This window comes from Batrachochytrium dendrobatidis (assembly GCF_000203795.2).
Source record: "Batrachochytrium dendrobatidis JAM81 unplaced genomic scaffold BATDEscaffold_6, whole genome shotgun sequence".
In the NCBI taxonomy this organism is placed as follows: domain Eukaryota; kingdom Fungi; phylum Chytridiomycota; class Chytridiomycetes; order Rhizophydiales; genus Batrachochytrium; species Batrachochytrium dendrobatidis.
The window spans coordinates 133,552-156,730 of record NW_006281104.1 but is presented as its reverse complement, the minus strand read 5'-3'; the positions used below and the strand labels follow the sequence as shown (position 1 = coordinate 156,730).

The 23,179-nt window shown below is 37.8% G+C and overlaps 8 protein-coding genes across 8 annotated transcripts; 6 read left to right on the top strand and 2 right to left on the bottom strand.

The window, feature by feature from the left end:
• Positions 1-218: 218 nt before the first annotated feature.
• BATDEDRAFT_11596 (adenylosuccinase ADE13) lies at positions 219-1,667 on the top strand (the record flags this gene model as incomplete). The annotated part of the gene is made up of 1 exon (XM_006678813.1): positions 219-1,667. One exon carries the CDS (start codon positions 219-221, stop codon positions 1,665-1,667), a length of 1,449 nt encoding a protein of 482 aa, XP_006678876.1.
• A 1,008-nt stretch (positions 1,668-2,675) lies between these two features.
• On the top strand, positions 2,676-3,839 carry BATDEDRAFT_88843 (uncharacterized protein; the record flags this gene model as incomplete). The annotated part of the gene is made up of 5 exons (XM_006679184.1): positions 2,676-2,820; positions 2,902-2,981; positions 3,247-3,414; positions 3,512-3,678; positions 3,809-3,839. The coding sequence occupies 5 exons, from the start codon at positions 2,676-2,678 to the stop codon at positions 3,837-3,839; spliced, it is 591 nt and encodes a 196-aa protein (XP_006679247.1).
• A 1,076-nt stretch (positions 3,840-4,915) lies between these two features.
• On the top strand, positions 4,916-5,998 carry BATDEDRAFT_11732 (uncharacterized protein; the record flags this gene model as incomplete). Its single annotated transcript, XM_006678828.1, has 1 exon — positions 4,916-5,998. One exon carries the CDS (start codon positions 4,916-4,918, stop codon positions 5,996-5,998), a length of 1,083 nt encoding a protein of 360 aa, XP_006678891.1.
• Positions 5,999-9,889: 3,891 nt separating this feature from the next.
• BATDEDRAFT_24812 (uncharacterized protein) lies at positions 9,890-10,501 on the top strand (the record flags this gene model as incomplete). The annotated part of the gene is made up of 1 exon (XM_006678869.1): positions 9,890-10,501. The coding sequence occupies one exon, from the start codon at positions 9,890-9,892 to the stop codon at positions 10,499-10,501; it is 612 nt and encodes a 203-aa protein (XP_006678932.1).
• Positions 10,502-11,077: 576 nt separating this feature from the next.
• BATDEDRAFT_24811 (uncharacterized protein) lies at positions 11,078-14,211 on the bottom strand (the record flags this gene model as incomplete). The annotated part of the gene is made up of 3 exons (XM_006678868.1): positions 11,078-11,185; positions 11,911-12,102; positions 12,496-14,211. 3 exons carry the CDS (start codon positions 14,209-14,211, stop codon positions 11,078-11,080), a joined length of 2,016 nt encoding a protein of 671 aa, XP_006678931.1.
• Positions 14,212-15,853: 1,642 nt separating this feature from the next.
• BATDEDRAFT_88498 (uncharacterized protein) lies at positions 15,854-16,628 on the bottom strand (the record flags this gene model as incomplete). The annotated part of the gene is made up of 1 exon (XM_006679094.1): positions 15,854-16,628. The coding sequence occupies exon 1, from the start codon at positions 16,511-16,513 to the stop codon at positions 15,854-15,856; it is 660 nt and encodes a 219-aa protein (XP_006679157.1). The 5' UTR covers positions 16,514-16,628.
• A 4,503-nt stretch (positions 16,629-21,131) lies between these two features.
• Positions 21,132-21,672, top strand: BATDEDRAFT_31741 (uncharacterized protein; the record flags this gene model as incomplete). The annotated part of the gene is made up of 1 exon (XM_006679018.1): positions 21,132-21,672. A coding segment is annotated over exon 1 (205 nt), but the record flags the coding sequence as incomplete, so codon positions are not given.
• A 214-nt stretch (positions 21,673-21,886) lies between these two features.
• On the top strand, positions 21,887-22,921 carry BATDEDRAFT_11568 (uncharacterized protein; the record flags this gene model as incomplete). Its single annotated transcript, XM_006678809.1, has 1 exon — positions 21,887-22,921. One exon carries the CDS (start codon positions 21,887-21,889, stop codon positions 22,919-22,921), a length of 1,035 nt encoding a protein of 344 aa, XP_006678872.1.
• Positions 22,922-23,179: the final 258 nt, after the last annotated feature.

Sequence of the window (23,179 nt, the reverse complement as noted above, 5' to 3'; positions counted from 1 at the left end):
AATGACATGATCGTGCCAGACATTTCTTGATTGTTGTAAAGTCGGCGTTTTTAGTAATAAAAATCATGTCAATCCAAGATAAAGTGTTTTATTTTACATGAATACGGCTGTAAATAATTTTTAAATTCTTGCCAATCAATTTTATTGTACTAATTCAACATTGCCATTCATTCTAGTACCACTCCAGCATTACTGATCTACTTGATTATTATCACCAAATGTCAGACCATTCTCGCTATCAATCTCCATTGACTTCTCGCTATGCCTCTCCAGAAATGGCTTACAACTTTAGCGATGACAAAAAGTTTTCTACTTGGCGCTCACTTTGGTTGACTCTTGCCAAGGCCGAGAAGCAGATTGGCTTGAAGGATATTACCGATGAGGCTGTTGCTCAAATGCAGGCTCACCTCACTGATATTGACTACACTATGGCTGCTGAAGAGGAGAAACGTCGTCGTCATGATGTGATGGCTCACGTTCATACATTTGGTGTTGCTGCTCCTGCTGCTGCTGGCGTTATTCATCTGGGTGCTACATCCTGCTATGTCACTGACAATTCTGAGCTGATCATGATTCGTGATGGTCTTGATATTCTTCTGCCCAAGCTTGCCTCTACTGCCCATAAACTCGCTGCATTTGCTGACACCCACAAAGATCTCTCCACACTTGGCTTTACGCACTTTCAGCCAGCTCAGTTGACTACCGTTGGTAAACGTGCTACTCTTTGGCTGCAAGAGTTGCTCATGGATCTCCGTAACATTGGTCGTGCTCGTCAGGATCTGCGATTCCGAGGCATCAAGGGAACCACTGGAACCCAGGCGTCTTTTTTGACCCTCTTTGATGGCGATCACTCCAAGGTTGAACAGCTGGATGAGCTTGTCACTGAGATGTCTGGTTTCCCTGCTGCCTATATGGTTACTGGTCAGACATACACCCGAAAGGTCGATTTTGACATTCTTAATGCTCTCGCTTCTTTTGGTGCATCTGCTCACAAGATTGCTACTGATATTCGCTTGCTTGCTCACCTCAAAGAGATTGAGGAACCTTTTGAAAAAGACCAGATTGGCTCGTCAGCCATGGCATACAAACGTAACCCTATGCGTTGTGAACGTGTGTGTTCTCTTTCTCGTCATCTGATGGTCCTTGCCGGTGATGCTGCTCAGACTGCTGCTGTGCAATGGCTTGAACGTACTCTTGATGACTCTGCTAACCGTCGTATCTCACTTCCCGAAGCTTTCCTTACCGCCGATATCGTCATGTCGCTTTTGCAAAACATCTTTGAAGGTATGGTAGTTTACCCTCAAGTCATTTCACGTCGTATCTCGCAAGAGTTGCCATTTATGGCTACAGAAAACATTATTATGGCCATGGTTAAACTTGGAGGTGATCGCCAAACCTGTCACGAAGAAATTCGAGTTCTTTCACATCAAGCTGCAAAGTGTGTCAAGGAAGAAGGTCGTGAAAACGATTTAATAGAACGCATTAAAGCTACTGCTTATTTTGCTCCTATTGTTCCCCATTTGGATACTTTGCTCGATGCCAAAACCTTTGTTGGTCGCGCTCCTCAACAAGTTACCAAATTTCTTGCCACCGAAGTTCAAGCCGCACTTGCTCCTTATAAAGAAATTCTAGCTTGTGGAATCAAAACTGTTGAACTATCCGTTTAAGTGGCTAGTTTTAAAATAAACGTGTTTAGGTTACATGATAATACGAGTTTTACTAAATTGGATAATTGTTTCAACGTTTATAAGCTTTTGATTACAAAACAATTCTTGATACATTTACATTTGTATTGATCTTGTGGTGATTGTATTTTCATATTATGAAATGATTACATGTTCAGTTGGTTGATATTACACATTGACTACTTGTTTGATATACAACAATCGGATTATAATGTTGAATCTACACTTTGTGCACTTTTAGTAATCATACATTATACGATCACCAAGTTTGAACCCACATTCATATGTTGTGTTTGACTGTCAATATTGTCAATACAACTCTGTACACTCATTTATTGTGTTCATCACCATCCAACTCAATCTCACCATTTCAATCAATCTTGGTCAATGTTGATGATTTACACGCTAATTCATTATCCAATCTTGTCTGACATTATTATTGGCTTTAATCACGTTTGGTTTGTACAACTGCCATGAGTTGTACTACCATTATCATTGTGTATCTGAACACCAAATATTCCAATACATCAATAATGCCACAGTGTAAACAGTAATACAGTTGATCAGTCTTGTGGCAAGACTTTTCATTCAAGTTTGTATTTGGAAATACTCGATGGTTTAATCACAACACACTGTTTGTAATGCGATTTTCATTGATTTCATCTCAGTCCAGTCCAGTCCAGTCCATCTGATTTATGATGATGTTTAGTAATCCATTACCATGTGTTGTAGTAAACTAACTTGTTTATTGAACCAAATTCACAACAATCACATTCAGAATATTAATTTACAGTATTTCTAAATGCATGTTTGATAACAATCCAATTTTGTTACAAAAAACTGATCAAAACAATACTAAAATGGAACAACTCGTTTGTGTGTTTTACAACAATCCAAACATGAACAATTCTTGGCAATTGTTGGACATTCGCATGAATGAAATTATCATCAAAATTTGATCAAAATTCAACTTTACTAATTTTATCAAACATGAAGTTGGATGATGTTATGAAAGAGTTTATCAAACACCTGGAAGATTTGAAACTATTAACAGCGGATGCTCAACTATACAAGGTTGATGAAATATGGGACAGACTGCTTGTGTTGATACTGGAGTTGGAAGAACATGATTCATGTAAGTTTAATAGTCATTGTATGATTGATGAATTCAAATCATTGCTGACTTTGTGTTGGTTTGAAATGGCATGATATACAGATGTATTGCAGCACTTACAGAGGATTGAATTGGAAGATATCACAGCCAAGTATTTGGAGTATAATCGACCCAGTTTACAGGTATTCATATATTGTAACAATAATGGATTGTTGTTCATGACTAAACTAATCAACATGTGTTGTGTAGATCAAAATAATGGAGTTTACTACAGTGTTTTTGAGTATGGTATACTATGATGATGATTTTAAAGTATCTCGTCGACTAAGCAACCAACTTGCACAATGCATGCAATCATCAAGTCGTCAAGTCAAAATGGCGGCAAGTCATGATTGATCTTGATCAAATGATTGTCATTCAACTCACCCAGTGTCAATATGCATATAGGCGATAAACGCATGCACAGAGTTGTTCAGTTATAAACGCTGGAGTGAAGAGGATGGATTTGACATCAAACCAATGGCTGAGATTATTGTCCATGAGTCGGATCAAGAAATGCTCACATTGGCAATTGACCTGTTCTCGAAAGTTTGCCATAGTATTGACGATGAAAATGTATGTTTGCAATGATACAATATTGGATCAGTTTGTACAGTATCATGTCTTGTCTTGTTGATCTGATTGTATACTTGACATTGAACAATATCATTAGTTTGGCATCGTGGTATCAAGACTTATTTCACGACTGGAATCATCCGACGGTCTAGTTGCTGTTGGGTTTATCGAAAATCTTCAAACCATATTTTCGAGTATTCATTACCATAAGCCAGTAAAAGCAGTGGAATGTGGCATCATTCCAGCACTGGTCAATATTCTCAGGTATGTGGTGTTATGCATGAATGTGTGTCCAGTCATCACAATTGGTAAATTTGACATGGTTGGATTGACATGACATGAATACAGGAGTGTCGATCAAGCAGTGATTAGTCAAAGTATTTATACTATTCAGAGTTTATGCGACTATAAAGGTTGTGAAATAGTTTCAGCCGAGTTGATAAGGCTGGATTTGATTCAAACACTGAACGACTTGTATACCAAATACAGCGACAACTCTGGACTAAAAACACGCATAATCGAAGTAGCTGGAAGAGTTGCATCCAAAATGCGCAACTTTCCTGTATCGCTTGTACGGTCGTTGATTTTTGAGCAATTGACGATATCGGCATGTGATGCTGGTATACGTGGCTGTTTGCACCTGTTGAGCCATGTCAACGACATGATTCAGAAATCTACAAACAAGGACGAGATGATCAAGGTGTTTCGAGAATATGGAATTGTAAAGCAGCTCATCACTATTTATTCACGTACAGATATACGTTTATATGATTATAATGGTAGTAACACTAGTATTGTAAAACTACTCAAAACACTTGTGAATTTTGCCGACAATCATTCCGACAGTTCAATACGTACCGAGTTGGAACAAGGCGGAATATTTGAAAATCTAACGGCTATTGTAAAATCGGATACTGCTGATCACACAAACAAAAGGGTTGCTGGCCAGATCATTGAAACGTGTTTCCAGCATCGGGTTCATGTTGCTAGTTCAAGTATTCAGCTATACAAGGACAATGCCGAAATTGATATGAAGTCTGGAATGGCCGGATATACACATGAAGAGGTACGCACACTTGTCGAGATGCGGTATATCCAGTATCTGCAATGTATACTTTGCAAACCCATGTGGTGGATCGATATCACACACCAGCATATTGTGGAGCAATGGAGGGCCGACTCACTCGGTCAGAATATATCACCATCAACATTTAATCTTGCATTGGAACAACTCGGGGTTTTTGTCAAACAGCTTGTTTGTAATGGCAGTGATGGATTTGGCACAATTGTCCCAGGACCTGTTGAACTGACGTATATACTGGACAATGGCATACCTGACAATGTATACACGCGATTGATGACAAATGTATCGGATATTGAACATGGATCAAATCACAACACTGGCCAAATGGTGCACAATCTGATTGATGCATCAATGTACAGTGTTGTATACGGACAAACGATGATTGCACCACTGAATATACGACTCAAATACACCACAATGGTACCATGCGATATATTGTTATCGACTCAACTTGTTTCAGATACGCCCATCATTGAAGGCAATCCCGAGTTTATATCATGCAAGTTCCAATGTCTTCCGAGTGAATTCCGTGTCGAATGGGATGGCAGTGTGACCATCAACTCATACATCAACAATCTGAATCCGATATGGCATCGAGACATGTACAAATGCATTGCCAAAATATTCAAATGTTTTGTCCCAATGTTTGAAAGTCTGTTCAGAACGATGGATCCAGTGTTCAGGTATATTGATATTCACAATGACACAAATCGATATAAACCACCAAACCGATCAAACCATGATGATATGGAACTGGATACTCAGGTCATTCGTCCCGTGTATGTACCAACACTTCCGGAACATTTTGAATCCAGTTATGAATCAGCAAAACCAGTGTCACTGCGTGGTTGTAATCTACAAGTCATTGTCAAACTCACCAACATTCAATTGACACCATCCAAACCTAAATACAAAAAGAAAAACTGGCACAATGAAGGTTCAGCTAACGAATCGATTGCTGCAATTGGACTGTATTACTACGACGTGGAAAATATCACCACACCCAAACTCGATTACCGCGAGGCTGTTGATCGTTTTGAATATCAAATAGCATCTAATATGTATTGGAAAGATGTGTATGGCATTATTAATCGAGAATCACCACGCAATCAGTATCTAGGATCGCTTGAAGTATCAAATGGTCGATGTGCAGTTTATCCCAATCGATACCAACACAAAGAACAATCATTTGAACTTGCAGATCCAACTCAACCAGGACATTGCAAGATTCTGACATTTTTTGTAGTGAATCCAGCATATCGGATTGTTTCGACTGCGCATGTGGCTCCACAACAACCACAATGGTACAACTCGAGTCTTGACAAGACACCCATACTGCCTGAACTGTGGAATGATATCACGCAGTATATTCAAGGTGTTCAATCACCAACTGAAGCCAAACACTATCGAGATGAATTGACAAACGACCGAATTCAAATCACAGCGGCATACAACGAAAAAATATATGAGCGGGCGTATAATCTTGGTCCTTGGCAGTGAATTGTGAGGTTGTGATTTTACAACAATGAGTTGCAATGCCAGTTGGATCTATGCAATTGAATGGATCGAATAAATTGAATAAATTGAATCAATCATGTCAATCATGACAGTGATTGTTGATTATATTGACTGATTGTGTACAATTGATTGATACAAGTGATATGGATGCATCATTCGGTGTTGTTGAATCAGATCACTGCTTGATTCTGTCAATGTGATCAAATGGATTACTACAAAACTGGACATGCTCAAGTTGAATCAAGTATTGAATCGAGTATTGGATTGATATTTACACACAACCACAATTACAACCACAATTGCAATCAGCACAGTCTGAATATTAGACATTTGAACATCACGTATCGAGCTGTGGATAAATGCGAGTTGGCATATTGGACTGTTTTTGTAGTTTATTAATGATTTGATTCACGACTGTTTGAATTCAAGGCTCAATATGGATTACAATTGGATTGTCGTTGTTTCCATTTGGTATGGCAAATCTGTCAATGTGTTGATTGATTGCTAGTTCATTGGCCAAATAATAATCAATTCCACCAGCAATAGTGTCCGTCACATTCGAGTTGTTGGGAAATACTTTTGATAGTTTTGGTTAGATTGAACAGTCTGGTTTAGTCAAGTAAACCAATATCTCCATAAACATGTGCTGTGAAGTTGTTTCATTTGGAAAACCGCATGACGAAACAGATTCCAATACATTGGTCGACATTGATGAGACAACATTGCGTATGAGTTTTTGAAGAGACAAATGTTGTGATGGAAAGCAGTTTGTGAATGTCCATTTGAATAGTATTTTTTGACCAACAGCAAAATAAAAGCAAGTTCAAGGTCGAACGACTCCATCAATATTCCAGCCTTTTGAGTGATGAATAAGATTCCATATTTTGTTGGTTTTCCAAGTTGTCCAATCGATGATTTTTGTCAGGCATTTCTTGAGTAACAGTTTAAAACCATTTCCAACAGATCTGAATGGTCGCTTCCAAAACAACGAGTCATATCCAACATGGAATCGTTTGATAGACAGTATTGTAGTAGATCTGCTCGAGTGGGTTCAATATTGTTTAAACATTGTGTTTTTAGATCATCAATCGACACACACAGCGCACCAACAAGACCATCACATTCCGTTACAAGAACATGTTTCAAGGTCTCATTGTTCATGTTGTTTGGCAACCCAATAACAAGTAAATCCAGAAATTCATGGAATTCACAGAGTTTGGCTGGAATAAGTAGAAAGTCACTTTTCAAGACCTGAAAGACTACCGAGTTCAGCAGGACTTGAAATTCCTCCAACAAAAATATGGTTTGATGCAATGATAAATCGCATGCTTAATGACAACCAACTCAGCGATGCTTTGATTAAAAGTCTCCATAAACTTGTGTCTTGTAATTACTGTTGAGCATCATCAAGAAACAACAGTTTTACTTTTTCCAATTCTATCCGTTGTTGTTTGGAACAATCAATGCATTTCCAACAAAAGTGTCGTGCAATCTTGTCCAAGAAACAAATCCAAATGACATTTGTTTGAGACTATGTTGATACATATTAATGAATATAGGTTTTACAGAATCAGATGAACAAGTCAATATGACAAACCGATACTCAAACCAAGTATGTGAGTTTGTCAAGTTGAACAGGTCTTTTGAGATGATTTGTAGAAACATTGATACCATTGATCTGGATAGTTTTCTTGAAAGAATTGTATGAACCAGTGATTGTTGGGTTTGAGCCAACATCATTCTTGGATTTGATAGTCAGTGGACTGGATCCAACAGTCCCATTTGTCCCAAGTGCAGCAAGCGAGTCCCATGCGTTGTAGTTGGTCTCCACCCCATCCATCACATAGTGGAGTGATGAGTTCCGAGTCAGTGTTACCGAGAAGCGACCCTGGTCTTGCTTGAAAGGCTGCAATTAGTGTTGAAACATCGCCAAGTGGCCTTTTGATATCCAATTCTCCATCAAAGTGAGTTTCTATTTCCATTGGTTGGTTGTTGAGGTATTGAATGTAAAGTGTTTTCCATTTAGTTTGTAAAAGAGACAAAATTGGACTTTAAATCCAAAATTTAATGGCGTGTGAAGAATGAGACAAATTCACACTTTGAATTAAGCAATTTTGTGTGAAATTAAAATCAAATTAAACATTTGTCATGTGTTTATTTGTATTGTTCAATCGAGTGTCAATTCAACTCAATTGATTACGTCATTCATATAATGACTCGAGTCTTTTATTCAACATTTTAATATTCAATGTTTAAATCAGTCAATTGTTGGATTGGTAAATGTGTTACAAAACATTCATTTACATGCTGAATCTGACAAGTGGATGTGGATTGTTCCAATCAACAATTGGATTGGATCGACTGCAATATTATCATTGATTGCAGCCACTGTTGACCAATACACTGTAATACATTGACAGTCTCGACATCAACATTGTCATTCATGTCAAGTTGTGTGTAGTTGCTAATATTACACCACAACAATAATGTGTCAACTTTCGAGTCCTGTGATACACCGTTTTAACCATGACTGGATCGATGTTGATCACTTGTCAATACACGGACCAGTTGTATAATCGTACAACTGTTGGTTAACCAATGTTTGACTGTCGATATTTGAATCATGAATATTGTTCAACATACACAACACCGATATCCAATACATCACACATGAATACACTGCATATACAAGCAGTAGCAATGACCAATCAAAACAACCAGTGACAGAGTTACACATCAACATATACTCGATCATCAGTCGAGTCTGCATATATCAACCAGTTGCAACACGTCATAATCAATGTGGATTGTATTGTCCACCAATCGATCATGACAGCTAATCAATACCAATCATGTAGTCAATACAATCACCAACATATCGATGATTGTTGACTTGCGGTTACAACTCGTCAATTGCATCCAATGTTACAGGCGATGCACATCTGATTACTGCAAATCAACAACCTGTCAAGCATATCATAGTGTGCATTTCCAACAGACCATGCAATTACAAATCAATGTATACGTGATCAACATTTGATATTTGATGGTGATGAACCAACCATGATTGATTGTATCATACAACTAATACAGTTGCATTGTCTGGTATTGATGATCAACCCAGTCATGTCAAACAATAACTAATGTGTGTATATCGAGTTTGTGTTGCATGGACACATCAATGTGTTTGATAACGAGTCCAACGTGATGATACAAACCCAATATTATATGAATATCCAAGTTGATGAATCAAGTCGGGGTTTGCAAAGTGTCGATATGTCAGGTCAATCAAACGAACCAGTCAACCATTATATTGTGACTAGTGATGGCACGGTTTGAATGTCAACGAGTTGGACAGTCGACAATATGGGTGATTGTGATTTGGTCAAATCGCAATACTTGCATATCACGGAGTTGGTTTGGTGTACGTGATGTAAACACATACTACTGGATTGGTACAATACGATCATGTCATACTATTGTATTGGTGACAATGTGATGTTGAACAGATAAGATTTCGAGCGCTTGCAACATAAATGGAGTGCATGGACAATATTGCTTGTGTACCATCATGTAATGATATCACCTGGAATATGCTATGTAGCGACATCATAGTGCGACAATATACTCTGGTCGTTGATCCTAATATCAGGGTGCAAGATAAGCAACGGGCGATTGTATAAAGGGGGATCCCTTCAAAGTTACCTTGACATTGGTAGTAAATCACTATTAGCCCTGACAACACAAATCCCTTAGGACGGTCATTCAAGGAATATGCTTTTAATATTATCAATCTAATAATGAGTATAAATACGACACCAAACCGACGTATTGAGCAACAATCATTACAACTTGCCTAACCAAATCAGTAAAATGAAACTATCAATTGCCGTACTGTCATCAATCCTTGCTGTCTGCTCAGTTACTACAGCTGGTCCAGTTTACCCCAGTTCGGCCACAAATGCTGGAGCTAGCACTTCGAAAGCCTCTACAAGCGGAGCTTCAGCTGATGAATCTGACTCTCCAGAATTTCCTACAAAAGATGGGCTTAAGAAATATTGCAGTCCATTTGGTACTACCCAAGCGTCGTTGATTGAAGAAATTGCAAAAACTCGGGCTAGAATCGACAAAATGTTGGAGAGACTTGAAGGCGTACGTCATAACACCAGTATTCAAAGAAGAGTGGTTCTTGAAACGGTGCAAAAATTCGAGTCTCTGAAAAAAACTCCGGGTCAGTTGTTGGATAATGCTGAAGATGAGTATAATCTGCATCAAAAAAAACTTGAAGAACTTGAAGAACGTCTGGAGGAACGTGTTAAGATAGCTTGGACTAAGATTGAGGAAGAAAAGGAGCTCAAGAAAATGCTCGTACATAACTTGTCGTCTAGATCATTGATGAGGAGTGATTCCTCACTGGGAAGAGTTCCCGGATATAGTCAATGCTTCTATTATTTCTTTAATTATTTTATGGAAGAACTCGTATAATCCGAGCATGATGCAACTTTTCAATCAGACTCGTCACATTGCTGCAGTTCAAAGTGGACCATCAACAATCTCATCTAGAATATACTATAATGCAGCGTGTATTGCATGATGGTTTACTTGTCATTTGTCATGCATCCAATTCCATTCATTCAATAAACATCGTGTATTGCCAAACCATAGTGTATTAGACTAATGACTTGATCATACTGTGTTGGAATATCCAGACATACTTTTAAGCGGTAACCTGTGACAAAACTAATTCTAGTAGTGCACACTTTGAATCTTCAAATTAAACTCTTCATCACCACCAATCCATATGCCTCGACTCCATTATCCTCATTTTTGGGATTCGTGCAACCACTAGCGGGTAACATAATGACATTACATTGACATGGCCAACCACAGGAATCGATACCATTGGATAGTTACTTTTGGTTACAACTGCTTATTATCAAGCATTATACTTGTTTGTGTTACAAGCCACAAACAACCAATTACTATAGAAGCCAAGATATTTTTTATCAATAAACAACTTTTTAAACGATTTTGACTTTTTAATTACTTTATTATACCTTTTCAATATTCCTGAAAAGACCAAGTATGTTGATCTTGGATTACTGTGCAACTTTCATTACACTTTTGATTTGGTTTCTTGTGATAACTAGTAACAGTTGCAGTAACATACTATATTATATTATATTTACTGTATCTTATCTACTATTACAATTTATACAAATCACAAAGCTCTGTAAAATTCGGACAAAATTCATGTATTGAATTATCAGCATAATAAGCGCAGTATTTCAGTCATTCAGATTCCTTGTTTTGAGAATGATCATTTCTGTATCATTTTTCACTGAAATGATAATCAGTGTGTCACTGTGTATTACTGTTTGAACCAAAGTCAATACTGCAAGCACTCGAGTGCTACTCCAATCAATTGAGTTGAACTGACATTGATATTGATATCAGCAAGAAATCCAACTGATTTCCAAATTGAACGAATTGATTCCAAAATATTGTTATCCACAAACATAAATGTCAATTGCAACACTTTTATCAAACCTATTGGATATCAAATCTGGTAACCCGTTGTAACAAGCCTCGAATTATGTCTCGGAACAATGCAGCCATGACAAAATACAACACTTTACCAGGTTTGCTGTATACAACAACATATATTTGGAGCAGAGTTTGAACATATAGTTGCATGGTTATTTGAAGTGTGTGTGTTTCTAGTATCATACCCAAAATGTGTGTTATTCCATCATCAATACTTTGCTCACAATACACTAACACTATTGCTATACAATCAGTTGTCAATGGTCATGAGTAGTATATGTAGTGCACTGGATGATACCACTTGTTTTAAGCAAGACTGCTAAAATATTCAAAAGTTGACGACATACTTTGATACATTCGTCCATGATGATTGTGATTGATATTGAACGCATTTGGTTTGTGGTTACAATGTGAGTTCTGGTTTTAGAACTAATCAGAATCGGATTGTCTGGAATTGTCTGGAATTGTTGTTGTGCTAGATTGGTGTTTTCACCTATAATCACTGCTAAATTCGATTCAAAGTTGTCAGGTGTGATATCCTGACAAATGCCGACATTATCAAAATGCTTACCGTATACAAGTTGATTAAAGTTGCAAGTTGTCTGCCAAACTCATACTTGATGCTTCAATCAGACACGATTAGATGGTACAAGGATGTGTCAACAGAGCCATTATTTGTCAAAAAGCGTATGTTACAATAGTAAACTTGAATTTGGACTTTTCATGCTAAATGCATCTCAATCCCTTCAATGGACACAATTGTATGATGCCAGTTGTATTAACATTGAATTATCAAATAATTGGAATGGTTGGAATGGTTGAAAATATGCCATATCAATTGTAAAATACAACCATCACTTTCTACTCTTCAAATCTGGTTGTATGACAGGAAGTTGTATAACATATTGCTTCAATCCAGGAATGGGTTGTACCTGCTCTGTGCCATCAATTGGGTTGAAACTCTGCTTTTTGAACCCTTTAAACTGGTGAGGTGGAACCACAAAATAAAGTTTGGGTTCATCATACAAATTGCACAGTTTTGTAAGAATATCAACTCCACAAATAGGATGTTCAGCAGCAACTGTAAATTGAAACATTCCCTGTCGACTGAGTGAATCAATTGCTGCAAAATCATCGTCATCTGTCGGTTCGTAATAGTTGCCATCAAGTGCTGCTGCAGTAGGGATAGTATTTATTCCAAATGTAATTCGTTGGCCATTGAGTGCATCCAAAGTAATATCTGTCACTGTACCATCTTCCAGGCATCTGCATTTGAGAGTTTGTCCACCAGTACAAAAAACCATATGTCCGTATATTTCAAACAAATGTCTTGAAATCTCGTTGGGAGCACCACCAAACATTTCTTGCAGATTGATGATCATTTGAGAAGAATAATATATCCACAATTGTTCCCCGACATATTTTGAAGCAATATCAACATGCAGGAATTTGTACTGTCCGTCGTCCGACACAATGATATGAAGCAATGTATGAGCAGTTGCAAATATTCTGGTCGGTGCTCCAACGTTTCGTACCCCTTTGACTGCATCAACATCAGCCAAAGCTTCCTCCATTGTATTTGGTATAATGATGGAGTAATCCTTGTAAAAGACAGAACGAGCTACACCACCATAGATGCGATATCTCTTTTTGAAAGTTTTAGAGCGTAATTTCGAATAGCAACGACGTCGGCAAGCCCGTAACTCTTTGAAAGTCCAAACAGGAAAGTACCATTCCTTGGCCATCTTCTGCTTCACAAATTCCTTGTACCATTCCGAACGGGGGGATGAAATGAACAAGACAATACAAGACGAAACGAGCGGTTCAGACGTTCGTCCATCAATAACGTAGAATGTATCTTGTTTCCTAACCAATCCCTCCGCATCAATCCTCGTGGTCCTGGTGACGAGTTGTTGTTGCAAGTCAAAGCATTTGTACGTAGAGCCCATTTGATAAACAATTCGGTTTGGCTTTAGAGACAGAGTTTTCTCGGCAAAGTCATCCATCAGGCGGTACAAAATGTAGACAAAGAATAGCGACTTTCCAATGCCCGGCGTCCCAGATATTGCAAAAGATTTCATGCCACGATCAATTTGAGCCAGGAGCAATTCAAAGACATCTTTATAGCACTTTCTGACATATAATTTTTGAACTTCGTTTTGAGGATATGGTAAAAAGGTATCATCATCTAGCGATTTTATACATCCTTTATCCAACTGGGCGTTTGCAAACGACTTCAGTTGTGTTGTCAAATCATCGGGTTCAGGCTCAGGTTCGGTACTTTGTCGTTTATGAGGGGGACCTTCCGTTGTTGATAGGAGAGAGGTCGAGGCTGCAGCAGATACTGAACCTAGGTCAGTTTGAGTAGGTTGTCTTGAAGGTGGAGGGGAAACACCAATGACAACACAGGAGCCACCTTTAGCCAGTTTCTTGTAGTATTGTGGAGTTTTTTCAATTGCTATGTCATCTAAGTCTGCGATAAGCTGGCCCTGTTGGTCGTAGAGCTGAATAAGAACAGCTGGAGTAGGAATAATTTCTCCATACTTTGCCTTGATAACATCCTGAACGTCACTCAGGTCTTCAAAGTCAGTTACATCGATTTCAGTAGTAAGTGTGTCGTATTCAACATTGAGGAATCGTTTTGGCATTTTATGAAAAGAAAAAGAGTAAAAAAGCAATTTATTTGTCAAATTGTAAAACAAAAATCGACTTTTTAATCGAGTCAAAATAACAAAATTTTGGGATATTTCAAGACAATTCACACGATTGAAATATTTGGAAATTAGTCAAATTTACACCAGAATTAATGTCTCATTAATGTGAGACATTACTAGTGTGAGAGTGTTGACTTGCATTGTGTGAGACATTAGTAGTGTGTGAATGTGAGACATTTCTGAATAGTTTAACAATCAAAAACCATCAACAATGACGTTTGAACTGGAATTCACATGACTTTCTTGGTTTCTTCCATCTTATAAACACACTCACTTTCTTGTTAATAAACAACACAATCGAATATTGATTCATTCCTTCACACCTTCAATCAACTGCAACACACTTGACAATAATGACAACCATCAATATGCCGTCATATGTTCACGATCCTCACAAGTAATATGAACTCAATTGCAAACAATACGAATTTCCAGATACTGAAATAGCTGCCAGTAATACTCCAACAGCGAGTTTTTGAACAATCAACAACTGTGGTCGATGTTTGGTACCACAATAAACCCATTGCTAGAAACAAACTTGATGTTGAGCCGTGTTTGATCAGTTCTTGGAATATAGTCACATTGATACAGCCGATACTAACATGTCAACCATGTTAACCTGTTGCATGCATGATCACTCGCAAGACTACTTGACTATCAATGCCAATGACGTGTCGGACATACTATCCAATGGTTTCAATATACATAGCTTATAGTTGGACACGATCGGTATTCGTATACACATGTTGTAGTTGTATGCATTGCACTTGCCGAGTTGTGCATTTGTGGATTTGTTTGATGCAACTGTTGATATTGATTAGGACGACAATTGACGATCGATGTTTCCGGTTATGGTTGTAGTGTATGCTATATCACCAGATGACATGCTGTGTGATCATACTGCATACATTACACTAGACAGCTGACTACATGCAAATGATTGATACTGATCATTGCAACTACACAACAATGTGACAAATGACTGTCAAATCAAATATGGCTGATATGTTGAATTATGGACATATTTGTTGTATATACTGGATGTGGATGTGAATACAAAACATCGGTTGATACATATCGTACCATTCAAGACCAAAACAATGTAATGTGACGTTCAATGTCAGTTTGTAGTATATCAATGGGATGTATGCAAACATTAAACATGGATTTGTGGATACTGTCAAATTGTCAGAACCAGCCGTATCATTTGGATCAAATAGTCCAGTGGTATCAATGAGTTGGTGTCAAATGGAATGGGTTGATTGGTAACCCAAAATGACAATATACACAATCGCATGGATTCAGCAGTGACACTGCAGTGATCAACTCAATGCATAGTAGTTGTTTGATGCAATATGATCAAACCATTAATATAATACACTATGGTTTAACAATACAGGATGTTTATTAATGGATGACATTGGATGCATGGCAAATAACAAGTAAACCAACATGCAATACACGCTGTATTGTAGTATATTCTAGATGAGATTGTTGATAGTTTACTCAACTCCAACAATGTGATGAGTTTGGTTGAGGAGTTTGTTGCTGAATACCAGAATCTTGGAGAGTTTCACTATGCTCGGATTGTAACAATCCGAGCATAATGAAAGAAGAACTCGTAGCATTCCTTATATCCGGAAACTGTTTTTAATTTTAGGATACCGCCATTCGCTGATGATCCAGGCGACAAGTGCTCTGTAAGCTTTTTCTCCAAACTCTCTTCTTTCTTAATTATATCCGAAGCTTTCTTAACGAGTTCTTTCAGCTCATTTTTGAGTCCATCAAGAACCTCATACTGCATCTTAAGCCTGGCTTCAGCAGCACCCAACTCCTGACCCGGAGTTTGACGCAGAGTTTCGAGTTGTTGCTCCACTTTAATAATCACTCCTTTTTGAAAGTCATACTGATAATGTAGGCCTTCAAGTTGTGTAGACATCACATCAATTCCAACATGGGCTTTTGCAATTTCTTTGATCAACGACGCTTCAGTAGTATCGAATGGATCGCAATATTTCTCAAGATTATATGCGCTAGGAAAACCCGGATAGATATCTCCACCAGCTGGATTTGCGCTTGGAGAGGCTGTCAAAGTGCTAGCTTCAGCACTCATGGTCGAACTGGGATAAACTGGACTAGCTGTAGTAACTGAGCAGACAGCCAAGATTGATGATAATATGGTGATTGATAGTTTCATTTTACTGGTTTGGTTAAACAGGTTGTAGATGAATGTCATTCAGCACATTGATTTTTATATTGTATTTATACTCATTATTAGATTGATAATATTAAAAGCATATTCCTTGAATGACCGCTCTAAGGGATTTGTGTTGTCAGGGCTAATAGTGATTCACTACCAATGTCAAGGTAACTTTGAAAGGGTCACCCTTTATATTATGATTTGTTGCTTGATTTAAACCCTGATATCAAGTTTAACGACTATACTTGCCGCACTATGATGTCGCTACACAATATATTCCAGGTGATATCACCACATGACGGTACACAAGCAATATTGTACATCCACTCCAATTATATTGCAAGCACTCGAGATCTCATCTGTTCAACAACACATTGTCACCAATACAATAGTATGACATGATCGTATTGTACCAATCCAGTAGTATGTGTTTACATCACGCACATCAAACTGGTTTAGTGATATGCGAGTGTTGCGGTTTGACCAAATCACAATCACCCATATTGTCGACTGTCTAACTCGTTGATATTCAAACCGTGCCATCACTAGTCACAATATAATGGTTGACTGACTTGTTTGATTGACCTGCCATATCGACACTTTGCAAACCTCGACTTGATTCATCAACTTGGATATTCATATAATATTGGGTTTGTATCATCACGTTGGACTCGTTATCAAACACCTTGATGTGTCCATGCAACACAAACTCGATATACACGCATTAGTTACTGTTTGACATGATTGGGTCGATCATCAATACCAGACAATGCAGCTGTATTAGTTGTATGATACAATCAATCATGGTTGGTTCATCACCATCAAATATCAAATGTTGATCACGTATACATTGATTTGTAATTGCATGGTCTGTTGGCAATACACACTATGATATGATTGACAAGTTGTTGATTTGCAGTAATCAGATGTGCATCGCCTGTAACATTGGATGCAATTGACGAGTTGTAACCGCCAGTCAACAGTCATCGATATGTTGGTGATTGTATTGACTACATGATTGGTATTGATTAGCTGTCATGATCGATTGGTGGACAATACAATCCACATTGATTATGACGTGTCGCAACTAGTTGATATATGCAGACTCGACTGATGATCGAGTATATGTTGATGAATAACTCTGTCACTGTTGGTTTGGATCGGTCATTGCTACTGCTTGTATATGCAGTGTATTCATGTGTGATGTATTGGATATCGGTGTTGTGTATGTTGAACCTGTTGGACAATATATTGTCATGACGCATCAAATCGCACCACATTTAGAATGCAGTCATTGATTCGTTGGTTTAATGATCGACTCGACTCACATTCGACTTGTGGTCACAAATCTGCATTGCTGATTGACACGCATATATCAACATGTATCAGACTCGAACATGGTGTATATCAGTTGCATATACCAATCACTGATGCAGTTGATGATGATCGATTAGTCAATCAATTTGATATCAACACCAATGTCAGTTAATTACCACATGAATACTTGCAGTTGTGACCTGTATTCATTCAGTAATATTGTTGTATGACGTGACTTGATACAACATACAGCATGATATATTAGTCAATTGTATTGCAACACGGTCAATGGCATGCTGGTGATTTGTTGTGCTTCCTGACTGTATCTATGGTGTCGATCAATGGCAGCAGTAATGCATTTGCATGCTGAATCTGACAAGTGGATGGTGATTGTTCCAGTCAACACATTGATTCGAGTATTGGCATTCATGTGTGTCAAATGAATTGGATCGACTGCAATATTGTCATTGATTGCAGTCACTGTTGACCAATACACTGTAATACATTGATAGTCTCGACATCAACATTGCCATTCATGTCAAGTTGTGCGTAATGTGAGTCTCAGCAACCTGGAAAGTGTGACAGCATTTACCGAGATTTGATGTATTTCTTGGTTTATCGCATCATCAACTTGGACAGACACGGTTTTGATCCAAATAACCAGTTGGTCAAACACTAGACATGATTTTGGTTTACACATTGTAACAAATGGCTTACAGTGTAAATGCTAAAACATGACGGTTGTTTTTTAGGTTGTTACATGGATGATTGTTTATCTACTCGAATTAAAGCATAATAGTTGTGCAACTTGGGTTTTAGATTCCTTGTGATTAGTATCTGTGATGGCATTTTTCAGTTCTTGTTACGTGTGAGAATATGGACTCTAGTTTTGAATACATTTACAGCAGTATTCAGTAAAATGGAACACATTTATCTCGGTGATTGTCACTATTTTATTTTGGGATAGACAATGATTAAATATTCACATTTATATTAGGAATTGATTGTTCAATAAACACAACGATCATCATATGACACACAATCATACTATAGTGTTGAATCTACACTTTGTGCACTCTTAGTAATCATACATTGTACGATCACCAAGTTTGAACCCACATTCATGTATTGTGTTTGACTGTCAATGTTGTCAATACAACTCTGTACACACATTTATTGTGTTTATCACCATCCAACTCAATCTCACCATTTCAATCAATCTTGGTCAATGTTGATGATTTACACGCTAATTCATTATCCAATCTTGTCTGACATTATTATTGGCTTTAATCACGTTTGGTTTGTACAACTGCCATGATTTGTACTACCATTATCATTGTGTATCTGAACACCAAATATTACAATACATCAATAATACCACAGTGTAAACAGTAATACAGTTGATCAGTCTTGTGGCAAGACTTTTCATTCAAGTTTGTATTTGGAAATACTCGATGGTTTAATCACAACACACTGTTTGTAATGCAATTGTCATTGATCTCATCTCATTCCAGTCCAGTCCATCTGATTTATGATGATGTTTAGTAATCCATTACCATGTGTTGTAGTAAACTAGTTTGTTTATTGAACCAAATCCACAACGATCACATTCAGAATATCAATTTACAGTATTTCTAAATGCATGTTTGATAACAATCCAATTTTGTTACAAAAAACTGATCAAAACAATACTAAAATGGAACAACTCGTTTGTGTGTTTTACAACAATCCAAACATGAACAATTCTTGGCAATTGTTGGACATTCGCATGAATGAAATTATCATCAAAATTCAACTTTACTAATTTTATCAAACATGAAGTTGGATGATGTTATGAAAGAGTTTATCAAACACCTGGAAGATTTGAAACTGTTAACAACGGATGCCTAACTATACAAGGCTGATGAAATATGGGACAGACTGCTTGTATTGATACTGGAGTTGGAAGAACATGATTCATGTAAGTTTAATAGCAGTTGTATTATTGATGAATTCAAACCATTGCTGACTTTGTGTTGGTTTGAAATGACAGGCTTTAAAGTTATAGTGCCTCGCTTACAGAGTATTGGACTGGAAGATATCACAGCCAAGTATTTGGAGTATAATCGACCCAGTTTACAGGTATTCATATATTGCAACAATAATGGATTGTTCATGACTAAAATAATCAACATGTGTTGTGTAGATCAAAGTAATGAAGTTTACTGCAGTGTTTGCGAGAATGGTGTACAGTGATGATCGGTTCAAAGTATCACATCGACTAAGCAACCAACTTGCACAACTCATGCAATCACCAAGTCGTCAAGTCAAAATGGCGGCAAGTCATGATTGATATTGATCAAATGATTGACATTCAACCCATCTAGTGTCAATATGCATATAGGCGATGAAATCATGTACACAGTTGTTCAGTTATGAACTCTGGAGTGAGGAGTGTAAATTTGACATCAAGCCAATGGTTGAGATTATTGTTCACGAGTCTGATCAACAAGTGCTCACATTGGCGATTGGCCTGTTTTTGAAAGCTTGTCATGATATTGACGATGAAAACGTATGTTTACAATGATACAATGTTGGATCAGTTTGGACAGTGGCATGTCTTGTCTTGTTGATTGTATATTTGACATTGAACAATATCATTAGTTTGGCATCGTGTTGTCAAGACTTGTTTCACGACTGGAATCATCTAGTGGTTCAGTTGCTGTTGGGTTTATCAAAAATCTTGAAACCATGTATTGGAAGATCCATCGTCATGACCCAGTAAAAGCAGTGAAATGTGGCATCATTCCAGCACTGGTCAATATGCTCAGGTATGTGATGTTATGCATGAATGTGTGTTCAGTCATCACAATTGATGAATTTGACATGGTTGGATTGACATGACATGAATACAGGAGTGTCGATCAAGAAGTGATTAGTCAAAGTATTTATACTATTCAGAGTTTTTGCGACTATAAAGATTGTGAAATAGTTTCAGCCGAGTTGATGAGGCTGGATTTGATTCAACCGCTGAACGACTTGTGTACCAGATACAGCGACAACTCTGGACTAAGAGCACGCATAATCGAAGTAGCTGGAAGAGTTGCATCCAAAATGCGCAACTTTCCTGTATCGCTTGTACGGTCGCCAATTTTTGAGCAATTGACGATATCGGCATGTGATGCTGGTATACGTGGCTGTTTGCACCTGTTGAGCCATGTCAGCAGCATTATTGAGAAATCTACAAACAAGGCCAAGATGATCAAGGTGTTTCGAGAATATGGAATTGTAAAGCAGCTCATCACTATTTATTCACGTAGAAATATAGATCTATATGATTATAATGGTAGTAACACTAGTATTGTAAACCTACTCAAAACACTTGTGAATTTTGCCGACAATCATCCCGACAGTTCAATACGTACCGAGTTGGATCAAGGCGGGATATTTGAAAATCTAACGGCTATTGTAAAATCGGATACTGCTGAATACAGAAACAAAAGGGTTGCTGGCCAGATCATTGAAACGTGTTTCCAGCACCTGGTTCACGTTGCTAGTTCAAGTATTCAGCTATACAACGACAATGCCGAAATTGATATGAAATCTGGAATGGCCGGATATAAACATGGAAATGCACGCACACTTGTCGAGATGCAGTATATCCAGTATCTGCAATCTATACTTTGCAAACCCATGTGGCGGATCGATATCACAAACCAGCATATTGTGGAGCAATGGAGGACAGACTCACTCGATCGGAATATATCACCATCAACATTTAATCTTGCATTGGAACAACTCGGGGTTTTTGTCAAACAGCTTGTTTGTAGTGGCAGTGATGGATTTGGCACAATTGTACCAGGACCTGTTGAACAGACGTATATACTGGACAACGGCATACCTGACAATGTATATACGCGATTGATGACAAATGTATCGGATATTGAACATGGATCAAATCACAACACTGGTCAAATGGTGCACAATCTGATTGATGCATCAATGTACAGTGTTGTATATGGACAAACGATGATTACACCACTGAGTATACGACTCAAATACACCACAATGGTACCATGCGATATATTGTTATCGACTCGACTTGTTTCAGATATGCCCATCATTGAAGGCAATCCCGAGTTTATATCATCCAAATTCCAATGGCTTCCGAGTGAATTCCGTGTCGAACAGGATGGCAGTGTGACCATCAACTCATACATCAACAATCTGAATCCGATATGGCATCGAGACATGTACAAATGCATTGCCAAAATATTCAAATGTTTTGTCCCAATGTTTGAAAGTCTGTTCAGAACGATGGATCCAATGTTCAGGTATATTGATATTCACAATGACACAAATCGATATAAACCACCAAACCAATCAAACCATGATGATATGGAACTGGATACTGAGGTCACTCGTCCCGTGTATGTACCAACACTTCCGGAACATTTTGAACCCAAATATGAATCAGCAAAACCAGTATCACTGCGTGGTCGTAATCTACAAGTCATTGTCAAACTCACCAACATTCAATTGACACCATCCAAACCTAAATACGACAAGGGAAACTGGTACAATGAAGGTTCAGCTAACGAATCGATTGTTGCAGTTGGACTGTATTACTACGACGTGGAAAATATCACCACACCCAAACTCGATTACCGCGAGGCTGTTGATCGTTTTGAATATCAAATAGCATCAGATATGTATTGGAAAGATGTGTATGGCATTATTAATCGAGAATCACGACGCAATCAGTATCTAGGATCGCTTGAAGTATCAAATGGTCGATGTGTAGTTTATCCCAATCGATACCAACACAAAGAACAATCATTTGAACTTGCAGATCCAACTCAACCAGGACACTGCAAGATTCTGACATTTTTTGTAGTAAATCCATCTTGTCGGATTGTTTCGACTGCGCATGTGGCTCCACAACAACCACAATGGTACAACTCGAGTCTTGACAAGGCACACGTACCACCTGAACTGTGGAATGATATCACGCAGTATATTCAAGGTGTTCAATCACCAGCTGAAGCCAAACACTATCGAGATGAATTGACAAGTGACCGAACTCAAATCACAGCGGTATACAACGAATACAGATATGAGCTGGTATATAATTTTGATCGTTGGTGATGGATTGTGAGGTTGTGATTTTACAACAATGAGTTGCAATGCCAGTCAGATCTATGCAATTGAATGGATCGAATAAATTGAATAAATTGAATCAATCATGTCAATCATGACAGTGATTGTTGATTATATTGACTGATTGTGTACAATTGATTGATACAAGTGATATGGATGCATCATTCGGTGTTGTTGAATCAGATCATTGCTTGATTCTGTCAATGTGATCAAATGGATTACTACAAAACTGGACATGCTCAAGTT